Source organism: Hippopotamus amphibius, chromosome 3 (assembly GCF_030028045.1).
Source record: "Hippopotamus amphibius kiboko isolate mHipAmp2 chromosome 3, mHipAmp2.hap2, whole genome shotgun sequence".
Classification (NCBI taxonomy): domain Eukaryota; kingdom Metazoa; phylum Chordata; class Mammalia; order Artiodactyla; family Hippopotamidae; genus Hippopotamus; species Hippopotamus amphibius.
In genome coordinates this window covers 72846856-72863516 of record NC_080188.1, presented here as the reverse complement: position 1 = coordinate 72863516, position 16661 = coordinate 72846856, and the positions used below count along the sequence as shown (strand labels likewise).

The window sequence follows — 16661 nt, the reverse complement described above, 5'->3', positions numbered from 1 at the left end:
TCTCTCCTGAGTTATAGCTATGAAATACCTAGGTAACTATTTAGTTAATGGTGGGAGCTATAGCTTGAAAGCAACAATAGAAAGATAGATCTAGAGAGGACCTCATGAATCATGAGTTATGAGGGAACAGAAGCTCTGCGTAAAGAAAGGAGGTTCATTGGTGGAAGAAAGGTATTAGAACAAATCTATATAATGAAGCAGAGATTCAGAGAGAGTGAGAGAGACGGAGACAGAGACACAAACTGGTCCCAGAACTTCCTGAAGTTCTCTGGTCCTAATTGAGTCTGTTTAAGTCTTACAATAACTTCCTTCCTTCCTTCCTTCCTTCCTTCCTTCCTTCCTTCCTTCCTTCCTTCCTTCCTTCCTTCCTTCCTTCCTTTCTTTCTTTCTTTCTTTCTTTCTTTCTTTCTTTCTTTCTTTCCTTTCTTTCTTAGGTAACTTAAATGACCTCTGATTCTAATTATCAAAAGGGTCAAACCACTAGGTTTCTTAGCATTAAACAAAACAAAATACGCTGTATTTATGTAATATAAAATTATAACCAAGAAGATATGGTCATTAAAAAACAAATTGTAGAAAGAAAGAAAGAAAGGAAGGAAGGAGAAAGGAAGAAAGGAAGAAATGGAAATTGTCAAAAGTAGGTTCTTTAGTAGGCTTGTCCATAGTCCAGTCACCTTATTCTGATAGCAGTTCCCTGATATTCTTTTAGGGACTACCCCACACCTACTGACCCCTCCCCTCTGTCACCACCTCCCCAGGGTAAGCATGTGACTCAATTCTAGCCAATCAGTGGATCCCAACACCCAGGCCACAGTGATAGACAATGGCCATGAAATGTTATGTAAATTATTTTAATTCCTAAGAAAAATGTGACAAATAATATGTGGAGAAAGAAGGAAAACTTGCAACTAAGTTTTGGGGTCATAATAGTCTCCTAAATAACAAGACCAACTTTCAAGTTAGGTCCCTTCCCTTTTCTGAGCTTTAGTTTCCTTGTATACAAAAATGAGGAGCTCAACATAACAGTACTCAGGGTCTTTTAAGGTCCTTTCCTTCTTAAATCTCTAGATTTTTCTGAAGTTTAGAAATTCAGGAGTTGTGTAAGTGTTTCCTTGCTGGGCATTTACAGAGGCCCCAGTGATAAGCCTGGGGATACAAGAATGATCGCTTCAGGGAAATTTCAGTGGTTGAGTGTGAAGTAGGCAAAGTGTCTACTCACCCTTCTGTGGGGCCTAAACTCTTATCTCACCCTTCTGTGTGGCCTAAACTCTTACCTTGTCACTCTTTCCCAGCCATTAAAACATGCCTCTTCAACGACAGTTAATCAGAAAACGAATCTCTGCTAACACCTTGGCTTCATCTTTCTCCCCTGGAGGAGTTGTTGCCTTCTGTCCTTTCATTCCAGGAACACAGATGCATTTGACAGAGGTCATCTGGCCACAGTCTCTCTAACATGGAGAGAAATAATGTTTTACTCAGTTTTGATTTCCAGAGCATCTCAGAATTCAAAAGGTAGAGTGACCCACTGAGTGCAGGCAAGGTAGAACTATTAGGTATTAGTCTGAAGAATCTCTTCCTTCAAATCCCACTATATATAAGGATGGTCCTGGCTGCAGGTCTGTTCAGCCACTTACAGCTAAAAGAGCGAAGCTGTTGCTTCTGTATCATCAATTAACTCCATCACTTGCAGAATAGACGATTGTGGTGACTGGTTGATCTAGTTTTCCAGTTGGATTAGCAACTCAGATCCATTGTGAAGGTCTCTATATCAGATATCAAAGCTACTGCAAAAGCTTGGATCTTTGAGACAATGTTACTCTTCCCTATCCCAACTGGCCACCCTTCTCCTACTTCACTGGCTACTCAAAATCCCAAATACCCTCCTAGAACTCTTGCCTTTCCAGGTTGGACAGGGAAGGTCTGGGCATAAAAAAAAAAAAAAAGAAGTCCTTGTTGACATGTTACCTTCAGTTAGAAGGCAAGGGAAGGAGTTGGCTTCTTTAGCATTTTATGAATCTGCTGGGCGAATTCTCTCTGCTGAAACTAGAACTGAATTTTCTACTGGCCTGACCCCTCCGGGGCGGCTGGGCAATGGGATGGTTAGTAGGACTGGTGTTCTGCAACCTTCATGCCCTTGCTGCCCGGAGAACTGGGCCATGAAGGTGTGGGCTCTGCAGTTGGGGTGGGGAGGGGCAGAAATAAAGTTCCAAAGACTCCATGGTATTTCCAAGGGTGGGCAAGTCCCTAGAAGACAAAGTAGAGGACTTATTGGGAAAGGGATGAGGATAAAGAGGAAAATACATCACTGTGAAGGTGACAAAGCAAGAAGGATAGAAACATGTAGGAATGGGGATGACAGTTGCCAAAGACAAATTTACTACCTTCACAATTTTGCTTCAATCAGATCTGCCCACTAAGAAGTAAACCCGCTGGTTTTTGCTCCAAAGTGGCCCATGAGAAAGAACCCTATTGGAGGAGCATTTTTCCCTGGGGGTTGGGGGGTGGGGGGGAGTGGGAGATCTCAGCTGACACAAAGGCTGGGAAGCCATTTACTCCTATCTTATCCAGGCATCTGTTGAATGCCTCCATAAGTGGTTTGAGACAATCCTTGGGCTTAAAATCAATGAGAATGAATTGAAAGCTAAAAATACCTATCTTACTGAGGAACTGGTTGGATTAATTAGGTTCTCTATCTGTTATTTCTAGTTTAGGCATATTCGATTGTCTTTTTTTTTTCCTCTTTAAACAAAGCCACATTTTTAATAAGTGAGCAGTTAACAGTATGCGACCGGTAAGCTGCCCAAAACTCCTTATTTTTCCTTTGGTTCTTTGCAGTGTTCTTTTACTATAGGTCATCAAAATTCAATATCATAACGGAAGTCCTGATTTCCTGGATAGAATATGCTCTACATCGTTCCCCCAAAAGCCTGGAAAATAGCTAATACCCTAAATTTTTTTCTTCTTTCCTCTTGGTGTCCAGTCCTATTCTCAAAGCAAGTTTTCATCGGTTTTTTTTAAATTAATTTTATAATTTAATCTTCATGATGGCAGAGATTTTGGTATGTTTTGTTCACTTATCCTCAGAGCCTAGAGTTGAGTAGACATTCAATAATTACACTTTGAATGAATGAGCACATGAGTTATATAAATAAATACCATTTTAGCACCAACAGATAAAAAGTGCTAAGCTAAGATCACACTTTAGGGCTAGGGTAGAGATGTCAAGCCACAGCTTTGAGCAATGTGATAAGGGCACTCCAAAAGACAGCATGAAGGCACTTAGTGGACTTTTTTTTTTTTGGCACACGGGCTTAGTTGCTCCGTGGCATGTGGGATCTTCCTGGAGCTGGGATCGAACCTGTGACCTCTGAACTATCAGGCGGATTCTTAACCACTGCGCCACCTAGGAGGCCCACTTGGTGGACTTTTAAAAATTGCTAATTATATAAAATAAAAGAATGTCTATGGAAGCACTTCAAAATATTAATATTATATAAATATAAAATAATACAATTTTACATATGTATGATTTGCAATCTTTTTTTTTTAATTTGCAATAGATTTTTATGACTGAAAGTACTGTACCTTGACCGAAGGTGCCAAATGACATTTTTAGTCTGTGCTAAAAATGTGACATTTCCCGGTGGTCCAGTGGGTAAGACCTTGTGCTGCCAATGCAGAAGGTCCAGGTTTGATCCATGGTCAGGGAACTAGATCCCATATGCATGTCTCAACTAAGACCGAGCGAAGCTAAAATAAAAACATAATAAATAAATATATGTTTTAAATGTGACATTTCCACAAATGCCTAGAGATCTAAAATGTTTCCTAAAGAGGCAGAAGGTCAGTCAATGTGATGATGTAAAGGGGGACTTCCATTCCTTGAGAACCCATTGGGTAGGAAACCAACAGGTGCAGAGGCAGCCTCATTAACATGGCTGGGATGCGCTCACTCGGCCATTTGAAGGAATTCAGCAATTCAAGGGGGAGCTGTGTAAGTAAAAAAATTGAAGTCCCCACAAGAAAGTCTCATTTGAATGCTTTGCTCATTGGGAAAGGAAAAAGTCCCTAGGCTTGTCCAGCTTCCACGACAAAGCAGAACTTAGTAAATTCCCATCATCTGGGAAGAGGAGCCTCTTTTTGCTCAGCTATCTGTAGATCTCCTGGGTGTAAAAGTGAAAAAAGGGTCATCAGATATGTAGGTGGATGGGCTGTGATCACCACAAAGAGACTCGAAATACCGGGGAAAGCAAAACTGTCTAGGGATAAAGACGGCCTGGTTTGTGTGTCTTTACTTTCAGTGATTCTTTTAACATATTTAAATCCATCCATTAAGTGTGGATAAATCCTTGAATTCTGCCATGTCGGGTCCTCGAAGCGCCAAACGCCTCATATAGGGACAGCTGTGGTGTGAATTAGTTGCTCTAAGCTTTTGGGCTGCTTCCAACTTCTCTACTGCTCCTGCCCTACAGGTCAAGGAAAGAAGTGATGTAATGGACTTAGCTGGGTAGTTTTAATTACAATGGAATGGAGAGGGGCGGGGTTACAGGCGGTGACAAGTTTGGCGCATGACTTGCCCTAGGGATGCAGGAAACAAAAACATCGACAACCATTGGCTGCGTCCACTTCCGACCCGGGTCTCTAGCTCTAAGTCTGGAACCTTGAAACACATTTCTTGGGAAGAGGGGTGGCGCTAGCCACAGAGCGTCAAGCATAAGCACACACACAGCGCGCGCGCGCTCACACCCCCCCACGGAGGCCGGCAGCGTCCTCCCTGCTGGGATGGGCGTGGGGCCGAGCGCTCGCCACCCGGTTCCCAGAAGGTTCCCCTAGAGCCAGCCGCAGCGGCCCAGCTCGGCGCGCAGGGCCCGCGGAGGACCCGCGTCCGCGGAAGCTGGTGTCACCAGGGCTCGGTCCTAGTGAGCCGCGCTGTCGTCATTCATTCGCAGTGTCCGGAGCGTCCTTCCAGCGGGGAGCTGGGCTTCGCCGAGAGTGCCAGCGGCCCAGACGCGGAGTGTTCACGCGCGGTGACCTCGGGGGCTCTGAGCAGCTGAACACGGAGGCGGCCTGGACCCTGGGTGGGCGCTGCGGGAGCAACCGCGCCCCAGCCCAGCTCGGCTCGGCCCGCGGCGCCGAATCAGTTCGCGTCGCCCGCAGCCCTGCCGGCCGCCGAGCCGGATCCCGGGACTGAACCACACCACTTCCTCCTCCTCCCGCTCCCCTTCCTCCTCCTCCCACTCCTCCCGCTCCTCCCGCTCCTCCCGCCGCCGTGGGCCCCGGCCGGGCTGCGCAGCGGAGAGCCTGGCAGTCTGCGGCCGCGGAGAGGATGCTGCTCGCGGTGCCCGCGTCCTCGCCGTCTTCCCCGGCCGCCCGCGGGGGCTTTGTTGTGGCCCGGGCGCCGCGGGCCGCCCCCTGGTGAAGTCGCTCTCGGCCGCCGCACCTAGCGGGCGGGCGGGCTGGCGGGCGCGCGTGTGCCCGGGAGTGCGCGCCGGTGCGCGCCGGACCCGACCCGCCGCCCCATTGTGAGCCTGCCCGCGGCGCCCGGGAACATGTGGGTGAACCCCGAAGAGGTGCTGCTGGCCAACGCGCTGTGGATCACCGAGAGAGCCAACCCCTACTTCATCCTGCAGCGGAGGAAGGGGCACGCGGGCGATGGAGGCGGCGGCGGCGGACTAGCGGGTAAGGACCCGAGGCCGGTCCCTGCGGGAGGGGGGCCGAGAGCGCTGCGGCGCCGCCCGCCGCCCTGGGCTGCGGGCACCGGAGACGCCGCCCTGTCCCTTGAGGCTGGACGACCTGGCCCGCTCTGCTGCGTGGAAAGCACCGGGAGTCGTAATTTTCAGACTGAAAGAGATGCTTCTTTTCTAACCCTGTCAGGCGATGGGGCCCTTCGTGTACCGGGCGCCCCATAAGTCTGCGATGTTTATGATAATGGAGATGAGTGAGTCTGGGGTGGGCGGGGGAGAGCATCAGTCCTTCGGAATTGAATGCGGTCCTTCCCCCCTCCCCCCTTTTAAAAATACCGCTTTCTGTGTGGACCAGAGAGGTGAAGGACGGTTAATTTTTACTTCGTTCTCTTTACTGGTAATGGCAGAAGCAGGTATAAAATGCTCTTTTGTTTCCAGGGAAGCAATCAGTGAGGAGCCGGTGTGGTCATTTCCTATGTTAGTTATGACTGAAGAGAAAAGGAAAAAGGAATGTTGTTGTTGTTGTTGCACCTAATTAGGCATAACAAAGCAAGTTATCTGGTTATAAACAGAATCAGGAATATAACTGCATTTTAACTATTTTAACTCAATCACTTACCCCCACCCCCCACAAGATATTGTTACTATTGTAACTATTACTAAAACCATACTGTGTCATTTCACATTATCAAATCAGACCCCTATCCCAAATAGTGCCATATTAGAAAGGTCTTCTTTTACTAACTGGTTTGTATGGTGGGAAATGACAGATAATCTTGAACTCATACCACACTAGAGAAATTGGAGCTTCCTCTCTCCCCGTTGGTTAGAATGAACAGAACTGGGATACTTTTTACAATGAAAAAGTTAGCAGAAGAAACAGGAAAGGTTTAACCAGGGAAGATATTGTAGAAAAGTGATGAACCTTGACCTCTTCAGAGTTCAGACTGTATCCCCCACCAGGAGCTTGCATGCTAGATAAATTGTTGCTTTCAAAATGCCCTTCTAGCAACTAAAAATTCTTGATATGGTATGTATTTAGTTGTGATTCTAATTTATGAACTAGTTTTTCTCAAGAGTAAAATTCAAGTGTCACACTGCATGGCATCTGCTGGTGTGAAGGACCTTGCTATTGTGTCAGATCACCTCTAGGTAATCTGATTTTTCTGTACTTTTTCTACCACAGAAGAAGGGAATCTGCAGAGCTCTAGACTGTGTTCCAGAAATTCTGATTAGTGGCCTAGAATCAGTATTTCCCAGTTCATTTTGTAGAACTTGTCTAGCTATATACATGAATGTGACACTTGCATATCTAATATTGGTATCAGCCCAGATTGTCCTTTAAGTGTAAAGCAACAATGTGGGTAATTTATTGTATCAACAAAGAACATTTCCTGCCTGCAGATAACCCTTCTCACACCCTGAACTACTAAGTACTTATTTTCTAGAGTCATTTGCAATAGGTTATAAAAAATAAGAGATGCAGAGCCTTCTTTTCCTAGTTAACACTTTTATTGTGTTCCTACTGACTCAGAGCTGTAATTAACTGCATGCAGTCCACTTGGAATCTCATCACTGATGACATTTCAGATAAACTTATCTTCTTAATTGAGAAACCGTAGCTATTGCTCTTATCACTAGAATAATTGAAATCATTGAAATGAGTAAAAATATTCCTGTCAACAAAGGCTATTTTCAACCAACATAGGAAAAATGTTTGCTCAGATAAATTGGTGCCACATCAAATGTAACAGGGACATTTTAGAAATCCTCTTACAATGTATAGTATATTCTAATTCTAATGTGGGGTCATACATGCGTTCATTAGCTCACTATATCATTTATAATATTGGTTGGTAACTTCTAAACTGCCAGTGTCATGAAGCTCACAGCCTAGCAGCAGAAAACAGATGCTGATAAAATTGTCCTGTAAATAAATATAAAATCTTAACTCCGCAGGGTCCCAGCACAAAACAGAAACTAACCTAGTTCAACTGAAGAGAGTTTCGTGAAAAGACAGCTTAGATGGAGGCAGGGTTACCAGAACCAGAGAAAGGCACAGCAGTGGGGAGCTGTCATAGGAGGTAGGAATGATGCTGCTGGAGGCCATGTGAGCCAGAGCCAGGCAGGAAGAGTCTGGGCCTCCAGAGAAGCAGCAAAAAGAGGGTGGGGAGGACATGTCTGGCTTCCCTCTTCTCTTCGCCTCCCAGCTTCTGTCATTGCCTCTCTCCTATGGAAACCAATAGAAGCTGGCTGAATGGACTGTCCTGGTGATCTAGTCCCTAGGGATCAGCCTCCCAGGGATGGATCTGGGAGGTGGGGGCAAACTGAGAATGAGCAGGTAACTAGCATCAAAAGGAGAGGAACACCATGTTGATTACTCCATTCGGCATGGGGCTGGGAGCAAGGAAAAATTCCCTGCAGAAGTGACCTGGAGCTGAAAACTGAAGAAGGAAAAAGAACGGTCTATGAGGAGAGGAGGGAAGAGCAAGTGTTGGGTATCAATTATTGGAGATTTTCTGGAAGATCTCAGGACCTTTATATAATATGCATTATCTGGACCAGTGCACCATTGTCCGCTCATCAAATGGTTAACGGATGAGTGCGAAACCTGCTCAGTGTGAACTGGTCAGGCGTGCCCAGTGGTTCACCATGCTTGGTAAAATGTTAGCACAAAAGATATAAAAAATAATGGGCCACAATGAGGATACTTCCCCCTCTCCCCCCCCCCCCCACCGCCGCCCTTTTTAAGCTGTTCTCTTTTTGATTCCAGGCAATATACCTGGGTATTGACACAATGAAGTTTTTTCTTTATAATTGTAGATGCATTTGATTTGTTTATTAACCCCCTTTAACTGAGATTTCATACACATACAGAAAAGTGGGTAAAATAGAGATGCAGAGTGCAATGACTTATCACAAGTAACACCTTGTAACCAACACCAGGATAAAAAATGGAACATTGCCAGCGACCCTCTCCCAATCACTACTCACCCCCGCCCCCAAAGGTAAAAAACAAAAAACAAAAAAATCTCTCCTGTTGTTTTTTGATAAACACTTCCTCACTTTTCTTTAGTCTTTCTAACACAGTGCCTATCTCTAAACACAACATTTTCGTTTTGCCTGTCTTTTTGAGCAAGGAATGAATGCAGTCATGGAGTGTGTATTCACAGGTGTCTGGTTTCTTTGCTTTGTGATATTTATGAATGTTGCTGCTTGTGGCTGTAGTTTGTTCATTTCTCTATACTGAGTGGAAAGCTATTACATGAGTATGCCACAATCATTTATTTGTATATCCACTGTTTTGATGGAGGACCTTGGATGGTCCATCTGGGGTCTATGGATAAGGTGGCTGTCATCACTCTTGCTTGTGTTTCTTGGTGCCTGTGGACATGCATTTCTGTTTGGTCTGTACCCGGGAGAGGAATTGCTAGCTCATAGGTCATGTGTATCGTCAACTTGAGTAGATAATACCAAACTGTTTTCCAAAGTAGTTGTACCAACATCCTCCCACCCACAGCATATGGGAATGTCCCTTGCTCCTTATCCTTGCCAACATTGTCAGTCTTTGTAATGTTAGCCTTTCTGGTGGTTTTGCAGCAATATCACATCGTGGAGTTAATCTGCTTTTTCCTTACTGATGAGGTTGAGCACCTTTTCGTGTTTATTGGCCGTTTGCAATTTTTTGTGACATGGGTATTCAAGTCTCTTGCCCACTTCGCCGTTGGGTTGTTTGTCTTTTTCTTATTGATTTGTAGGTATTTTAAAATATGTTCTGGATAGGAGCTCATTTTTGTTGTATGTGTGGCACAATGTTCATTCTGTTGCTTGCCTTTTCACTCTCTTAAGGATGAAAAGAGGTTCTTAATTTTAATAACCAAGTCCTCTATAGATTCCATTTTCCTTTATGATTAGTGTTTTATTGTGTCCTGTTCAATAAGTCTTTTCCTACTCTGAGGTTATAAACACAGTCTTCTGTATTATCTTCTAGAAACTTTTCAGTTTTAACCCCAAAATTTATATTTGTAATTCACTGGGAATTAATTTTTGCATATTGTGTGAGATGGGGTTAAAGTTTTAAATTAAAAAAATTTTATGGACATCCACTTGCCCCAGCATGATTTACTGGTAAGTCCATTCTGTTCCCACTGCCCTGTAGGGCTACTTGGTTGATAATTCAAGTGCCCCAATATGTGTTTGAGCTCTCTAGTCTATTCCTTTTGTCTATGAGAATATTTTTGCATTAATACCACACTGTAGTTTTATAATAGGAGTTTATATTCATTAGATCAAGTCCTCTTATTTTGTTCTTTAAGAGTTTCTTGACTAGTCTCTGTCTTTTACATTTACACATTTTAGAATCAGCTTATTAAGTTCCACCAAAACAAAACAACAGCAACAACAGACTTAAATTGTTGGGATTTTGATTGAAGTCACATTGAGTTTATAAATAAATTTGGGCAAAATTAATATCTTTATAATATTGAATCATCTGGTCCATGAACATGGTATATTCCTCTATTTATTTAGATCTCAAATTTTCTTTCAGTGATGTTTCATAGTTTTCTCTGTAAACATCTTTCACATATTGTTTGCTTTTTTAAATAAATTTATGTATGTATGTATGTATGTATTGGTTATGTTGGGTCTTCATTGCTGCACACGGGCTTTCTCTAGTTGCAGTGAGCAGGCGCTACTCTTCATTGTGGTGTGCGGGCTTCTCACTGTGGTAGCTTCTCTTATTGTGGAGCACAGGCTTGGGCTTCAGTAGTTGTGGCACACAGGCTCAATAGTTGTGGCACACAGACTTAGTTGCTCTGTGGCATGTGGCATCTTCCCGGACCAGGGATTAAACCTGTGTCCTCTACGTTGGCAGGCGGATTCTTAACCACTCTACCACCTAGGAAGTCCCCAAATATTGTATTACATTTATTCCTAGGTACTTTTTTACTCTGCTGTACATTGTTTCTTTTTAATATTTTATTTTCTAATTCTTTCTTGCGAACCTATGGAAACATAGATTTTTAAAAAATTGACTTTGTATCCAGAACCTAGCTAACTTATGAAATGAATTCTAGTAATTTATCTGTAGATTCTTTTGTATTTTTTACATACACAATCATATCATCTGAGAAATTTTTTTCCTATCTTTATGCTTAAAATTTTTTTTTTGTCATTTTGCACAGGTGGATTGTACAGTGTTGAACAGAAGTGATGATTGTACATATCCTTGTCCCTTTTAAGGTCTCAAAAGAAAAACTTTGAACATTTGTCATTTGTTCATCAACTATGGTGATTTTTGTAGATTTTTTTTCTTTTTTTTTAATTGAAGTATAGTTGGTTTACAGCGTTGTACTAGCTTCAGGTGTAGTGCAAAGTGATTCGTATACATATATATTCTTTTTCAGATTCTTTTCCCTTATAGATTATTACAAGATATTGAGTATCGTTCCCTGTGCTATACAGTAGGTCTTGTTGGTTATCTGTTTTACATTTAGTATTGTTTATATGTTAATCCCAAACTCCTAAGTTATCCCTCCTCTCCTTTCTCCTTTGGTAACCATAACTTTGTTTTCTCTGTCTGTGGGTCTGTTTCTGTTTTGTAAATAAGTTCACTTGTGTCAATTTTTTGGATTCCATGTATAAGCAATATCATATGATATTTGTCTTTGTCTGACTTACTTCAATTAGTATGATAATCTCTAGGTCCATCCATATTGCTGTAAATGGTATTATTTCATTCTTTTTTTGTAGCTCAGTAATATTCCATTATACATATGTACAACATCTTGTTTATCCATTCATTTGTCATTGGACATTTAGGTTGCTTCCATATCTTGGGTATTGTAAATAGTGCTGCAGTGAACATTGGGGTGCATATATCTTTTCGAATTATAGCTTTCTCTGGATATTTGCTCAGGAGTGGACCATGTGGTCCACTGGATCATATGGTAACTCTATTTTTAGATTTTTAAGGAATCTCCATACTGTTCTCCACAATGGCTGCACCATGTAGATAATTTTTTTTTCATTTAAAGGGAATTCTTATCCCTAGTTTGCTAAAAGTTTTTAATTATATATGGATCCTGAATTTTTTCAAATGTTTTTCTACATCTATTAAGGTAATCGTATGGTTTTTCTCGCTTATTCTGTTAGTGTGGTGACATATTAAATGATTTTCAGGTGTTAAATCAAACTTGCATATATAAAATAATCCAACTTGGCTGTGGTATGTTATTGGTTTTTTTTTATATGTTTATTAATATCACTTGCTAATCTTTTATTTAGGATTTTTCACCTTGATAAATTAGTAAAATTTTCCTGTAATTTCTCTTTTTTCATAACATCATTGTCAAATTTTGGTATCAAGATTATAGTGGCCTTTAAAATAAGTTGTGGAGTGCTCACGCTTTGTTCTGTTTTCTGGAAGAGTTTGTGTGATAGCAGTATTGTTTCCTCTTGACATGTTTGGCAAAACTCACAGGTGAAGTTGTCTGGCCTTGAAGTGTTCTTTGTGGGTTTGCTATATGGTATGATAGCTATTCAAATGTTTAAAATTTTTCTTTCACTGTCCGTTTTATAAGTTGTTTATTTCTAGGGTTTATCTTTTCCCCTAGATCTTCAAGTATATTGGCATAAATTTGTTAATGATACTCTCATATTTTTAATGTCTGTAGGATGTACAGTGATGGCCCTCTTTTTTATTCCTGACATTAGTTGTTTGTGCCTTCTCTTTCTTAATCAGTCTTTCTAGGAGTTTATCAATTTTGTCTTTTTGTAAAGAATCAACTTCTAGACCTGCTCACCTTTTCTGCTGACATTTATTTGCTACTTCATTAATATCTACCATTTATTATTTCCTTCTTCCTGTTTTCTTTGGGTATACTTTGTTATTTTTCTAGATTTTGAAAATGATATTAGTTAATTGATATTCACCCTTATTTTCTAATATATTCATTTTAGATAACTTTCCCTCTAAGCATGACTTTACCTGCATTTCAGCTAAGTTTTGATATATAGTGTTTTGGTGATTATTTCACTCAAAATAGTTTTTTCCATTCTGATTTTTTTTTTCCATCTTGAGTTTGATATATAGTTCTTAATTTTCAAACATTTTGGTATTTATTTTACTGCAGTTAGAAACCATAACCATGTTTTATATGATTGCAGTGCTTTGAAATTTAGTAAGATTTGTTTTATTCTGTGTTGACGGTCAGTTTTTTTTTTTGTTTGGTTTTTTTTTTTAATTTATTTGTTTAATTTATTTATTGGCTGCATTGGGTCTTCGTTGCTGCACATGGGCTTTCTCTAGTTGCTGCGAGTGGGGGCTACTCTTCATTGTGGTGTGCAGGCTCCTCATTGTAATGGCTTCTTTTGTTGTGGAGCACAGGCCCTAGGTGCGTGGGCTTCAATAGTTGTGGCACATGGGCTCGATAGTTGTGGCTCACGGGCTCTAGAGCACAGGCTCAATAGTTGTGGCACATGGGTTTAGTTGTTCTGTGGCACATGGAATCTTCCCAGGGCAGGGCTCGAACCCGTGTCCCCTGCATTGGCAGGTGGATTCTTAACCACTAGACCACCTAGGAAGTCCTCGGTCAGTTTTTATAAATGTTATGTTGTGCTTGAGAAGAATAATGTGTCTTGCAGTCACTGGATAAATGCTTTACTTATGTTCTACGGTCAACTTAACTGCTTGTGTTCAATTCTTCCACCATAATTGTGGTTTTGACTATTTGTCCTTGTAGTACTTTCAATTTTTGTTTTATATGTTTTAAAGCTATATCATTAGGAATATATACATTTATAATTGTAATATATTTCTGGTGAATTGAACATTTTATCATTATGAAATGTTTGTGTCTCCAGAATTGCTTTTTGCTTCATCCTTATGGTTACAACAGATTTATTTGGCTAATGTTTGTATGGTTATCTTTTTCATACTTTTACTTTCAACCTTTCTGTGTGTGTATATATATACACACACATATATATATATTTGCCATGTTACACGGCATGTGGGATCTTAGTTCCCCAACCAGGGATTGAACCCAGGCCCCCATCTGCACTGGAAGCACATAGTCTTAACCACTGGACCACCAGGAAAGTCCCTGTATCCTTACATTAGATGTCTTTATAATTAGTAGATAGTTGATTTTTTTTCTTAATTCAGTTTGAAAATCTTCACCTCCTAATTGGATTATTTAGTCAATATACATGTCACTTGGGTTTAAATTTACTATCTTATTAAGTGCTTTCTGTTTTTTTCTATCTGCTCTATGTTCTTTTTATTTGCCTTCCTTCCTTGCCTTTTGGTACAAGTAGAATATGGGTTTTAGGAGTTTTCTTTTGTTTTTTGTTATGTTTTGGTTTTTTTAATGCTTACATTTTTAAGCCTCTATTAGCTAGAAGTTTTATATTCGTTTCTCTATTTTTTTAGTGGTTACTATGGAGATTATAATGCATTCTTGACTTAAAACATATTGTCAATTGGTACTTTCATTTTATTAAACATTTTTGAAAATTCGTACTTCTAATCTTTTCCCAGATAATGCAAGGACCTTGGCTACTTTAACTCCATTTACCCCTCACTCCCACCCCACAATTTATATGCCATTATTATAATGTATTTTAATTTTCTTATATATTTTCAACACAAGAGCATATATATAATTACTAGTATTTTTTTAAGTGTGTATTCAGTTAGACTTCCACATATGTTTACCATTTTTATTGTTCTTTCCTCTTCTCTGCTCTTTTTCTGGAATCATTTTTCTACTGCCTGAAAAACATCCTTTACTCTTTCCCTTAGTGAGAGCCTACTGGTGACAGATTTTCTCAGGTTTTTTTTTTTTTTTTTTTTAATGTCTGAAAATGTCTTCATTATGCTTTCATTCTTGAAGTACATTTTTGTTTTGAATGGTTGGCAGTTAATTTTTTAAAGCATGGTTAAGATATTGTTCCATTGTCTTCTGATTTGCATTCTTTCTCTCTCTTTTCTCCTGAAGAAGTAAACTGTCACTCTGAATTATTGCTTCTGTGTAATAATATATCTTTTTCTCCAGCTGCTTTTAAAGTTTAATCTTTGACCTTGGTTTTCTGCAGTTTGACTATAATCCAGCTATATGTGGATTTTAAAAACCCTTGCATGGGGTGGTAGGACTTTTTTGATCTATTGTTCATTGGCTTTGTAAACTTCGTCCACTGTCTCTTCAAATATTGCTTTTCCCCCATTCTCTTGATCTTTTTTTCTGGGACTCCAGTTGCATATATGTTAGACATCATTGTATCTTCTGTTATCTTCTGGTTTTTACTTGCTTCATTGTGGCTATTTTCTTCTGATCTATGTTCCAATTTGCTATCTATTTAACTGTATTTAATCTGTTAAGCCTACCCATTCTTAATTACTTTTCAATTCTAAGATTTCAATTTGGTTCATTTTTATTATTTTCCAGTTATTTTTCAGAACTCTTAATTTTCAAAATCATTCGTGAGCATGACAAGCATAGTTATTTTAAAGTGTCTGTGAACTGCAATGTATTCAGCCCATATGGGTCTGTCATTTCTCCTAGTTTTCATTCATGCTGTTATGTCATTCTGTATGCCTGGTTACTTTTCAGCGAGAGAGTAGCACAGACATATATATACTACCAACTGTAAAATAGATAGCCAGTGGGAAGTTGTTGTATAACAAAGGGAGTCCAGCTCGACTGGGACGGGGAGGGTGGGGGGGACTCAAGGGAGGGTGGGGGGGGAGTCAAGGGAGGGAGGGAATATGGGGATATGTGTATAAAAACAGATGATTGAACTTGGTGTACCCCCAAAAAAATAATAAATAAATAAATAAAATTAAAAAAAAAAAGACATTGTACTTCTACTTTGCAGAAGTAATCTGAAATACAAGATGATGTAAGAGAGAATTTTTGTCCACCAGTTGTAAACCAAAATCACTTTATTTTTAGGTATTGATGTATTTCAAAGCTGAGCTCCAACCTGGGTAACCTAATCACACTTATGATTAGGTTGTAGATCTCTAAGGTCTCAATCCAAAGATAGAGGAGCATCATTACTTTCCTACCTCTTTGCTGGCACTGATTGCTATCCTTGTCTTTCCAGTCCCTGATTCTGTTAAAAGCACATCCAAACTCTCAGCCACTCAGCATCTCCTTTGGGAAGAAGCAAATGCTTCCCCAAATAATAGTTTTCCCCCAAGTAAGGCTCTTGTCTCTGAGCCACTTTCCCAGGTGAAGCAATTTGTCTCTTTTTAATTCTGTGAAATTTTAAAGCATATTTTTGTCCCGTTTGTATAGTTGTCCTCAGTGTCAGATAGTCCTGCAAATTACCTTGTCTGCCGTTATAAAGTGGTGCTACTATCATCTCCATTTTATAGAAAAGGAAAGTAAAGAGATGAAGTGATTTGCCACGGGTCACACAGCTAATAAGTGGGGGCCTATTTGACTTTGTATTTATTTTTCTTTACAAGACTAATTATAATGACATAGGTTAACTTTATTTTCCTCACTATCCACCTTGAGAATCTAATACAAGTGATTGACTCTACCTCCAGAAAAAATGAAAATACTGAAAAATTTTATGTGCAATTTTAGGAGCTTCATGAATACCCGGTGAATTAGAATGTGGGTGCTTCAAGTTAGAGGCCATCACCAAGAGATTGAGACATTTTGTCATTCCCTCAAACCAAAAGTGTGATATCCTCAATTTCTCATTACCCCAAATCAAAAGGTATTCTGTCAGAAATGTGTTTGAGCACCACCTGTGTTTGGAGGGCTGAACTTTATAAAGATATAAAAGAAAGAAAAGGCATTTCTCTTGCTGAGCCATTACTAACCTAGGGATCAAACCTGGATAAATAAATTTGGGAGAACTAAAGACATACGCATGGGGATGATACAAGTGCAGACTAAGGCTGTATCAGAATGTTTTGATGTGAAATTTAGCCCTGGACTGTCCAGGAAATGG

The 16661-nt window shown here is 40.4% G+C and overlaps 1 protein-coding gene across 2 annotated transcripts in view; it reads left to right on the top strand.

Moving 5' to 3' along the window:
* The first annotated feature begins 4640 nt into the window (after positions 1-4640).
* Positions 4641-16661, top strand: part of TBC1D9 (TBC1 domain family member 9) — a 121049-nt gene continuing 109028 nt past the window's right edge. For both annotated transcript variants that reach the window (XM_057728166.1, XM_057728165.1), the window contains exon 1: positions 4641-5679. In XM_057728166.1, the coding sequence (XP_057584149.1) occupies positions 5550-5679 (130 nt within the window). In that variant the 5' untranslated portion in view covers positions 4641-5549. The remainder of the gene's footprint in view (positions 5680-16661) is intronic.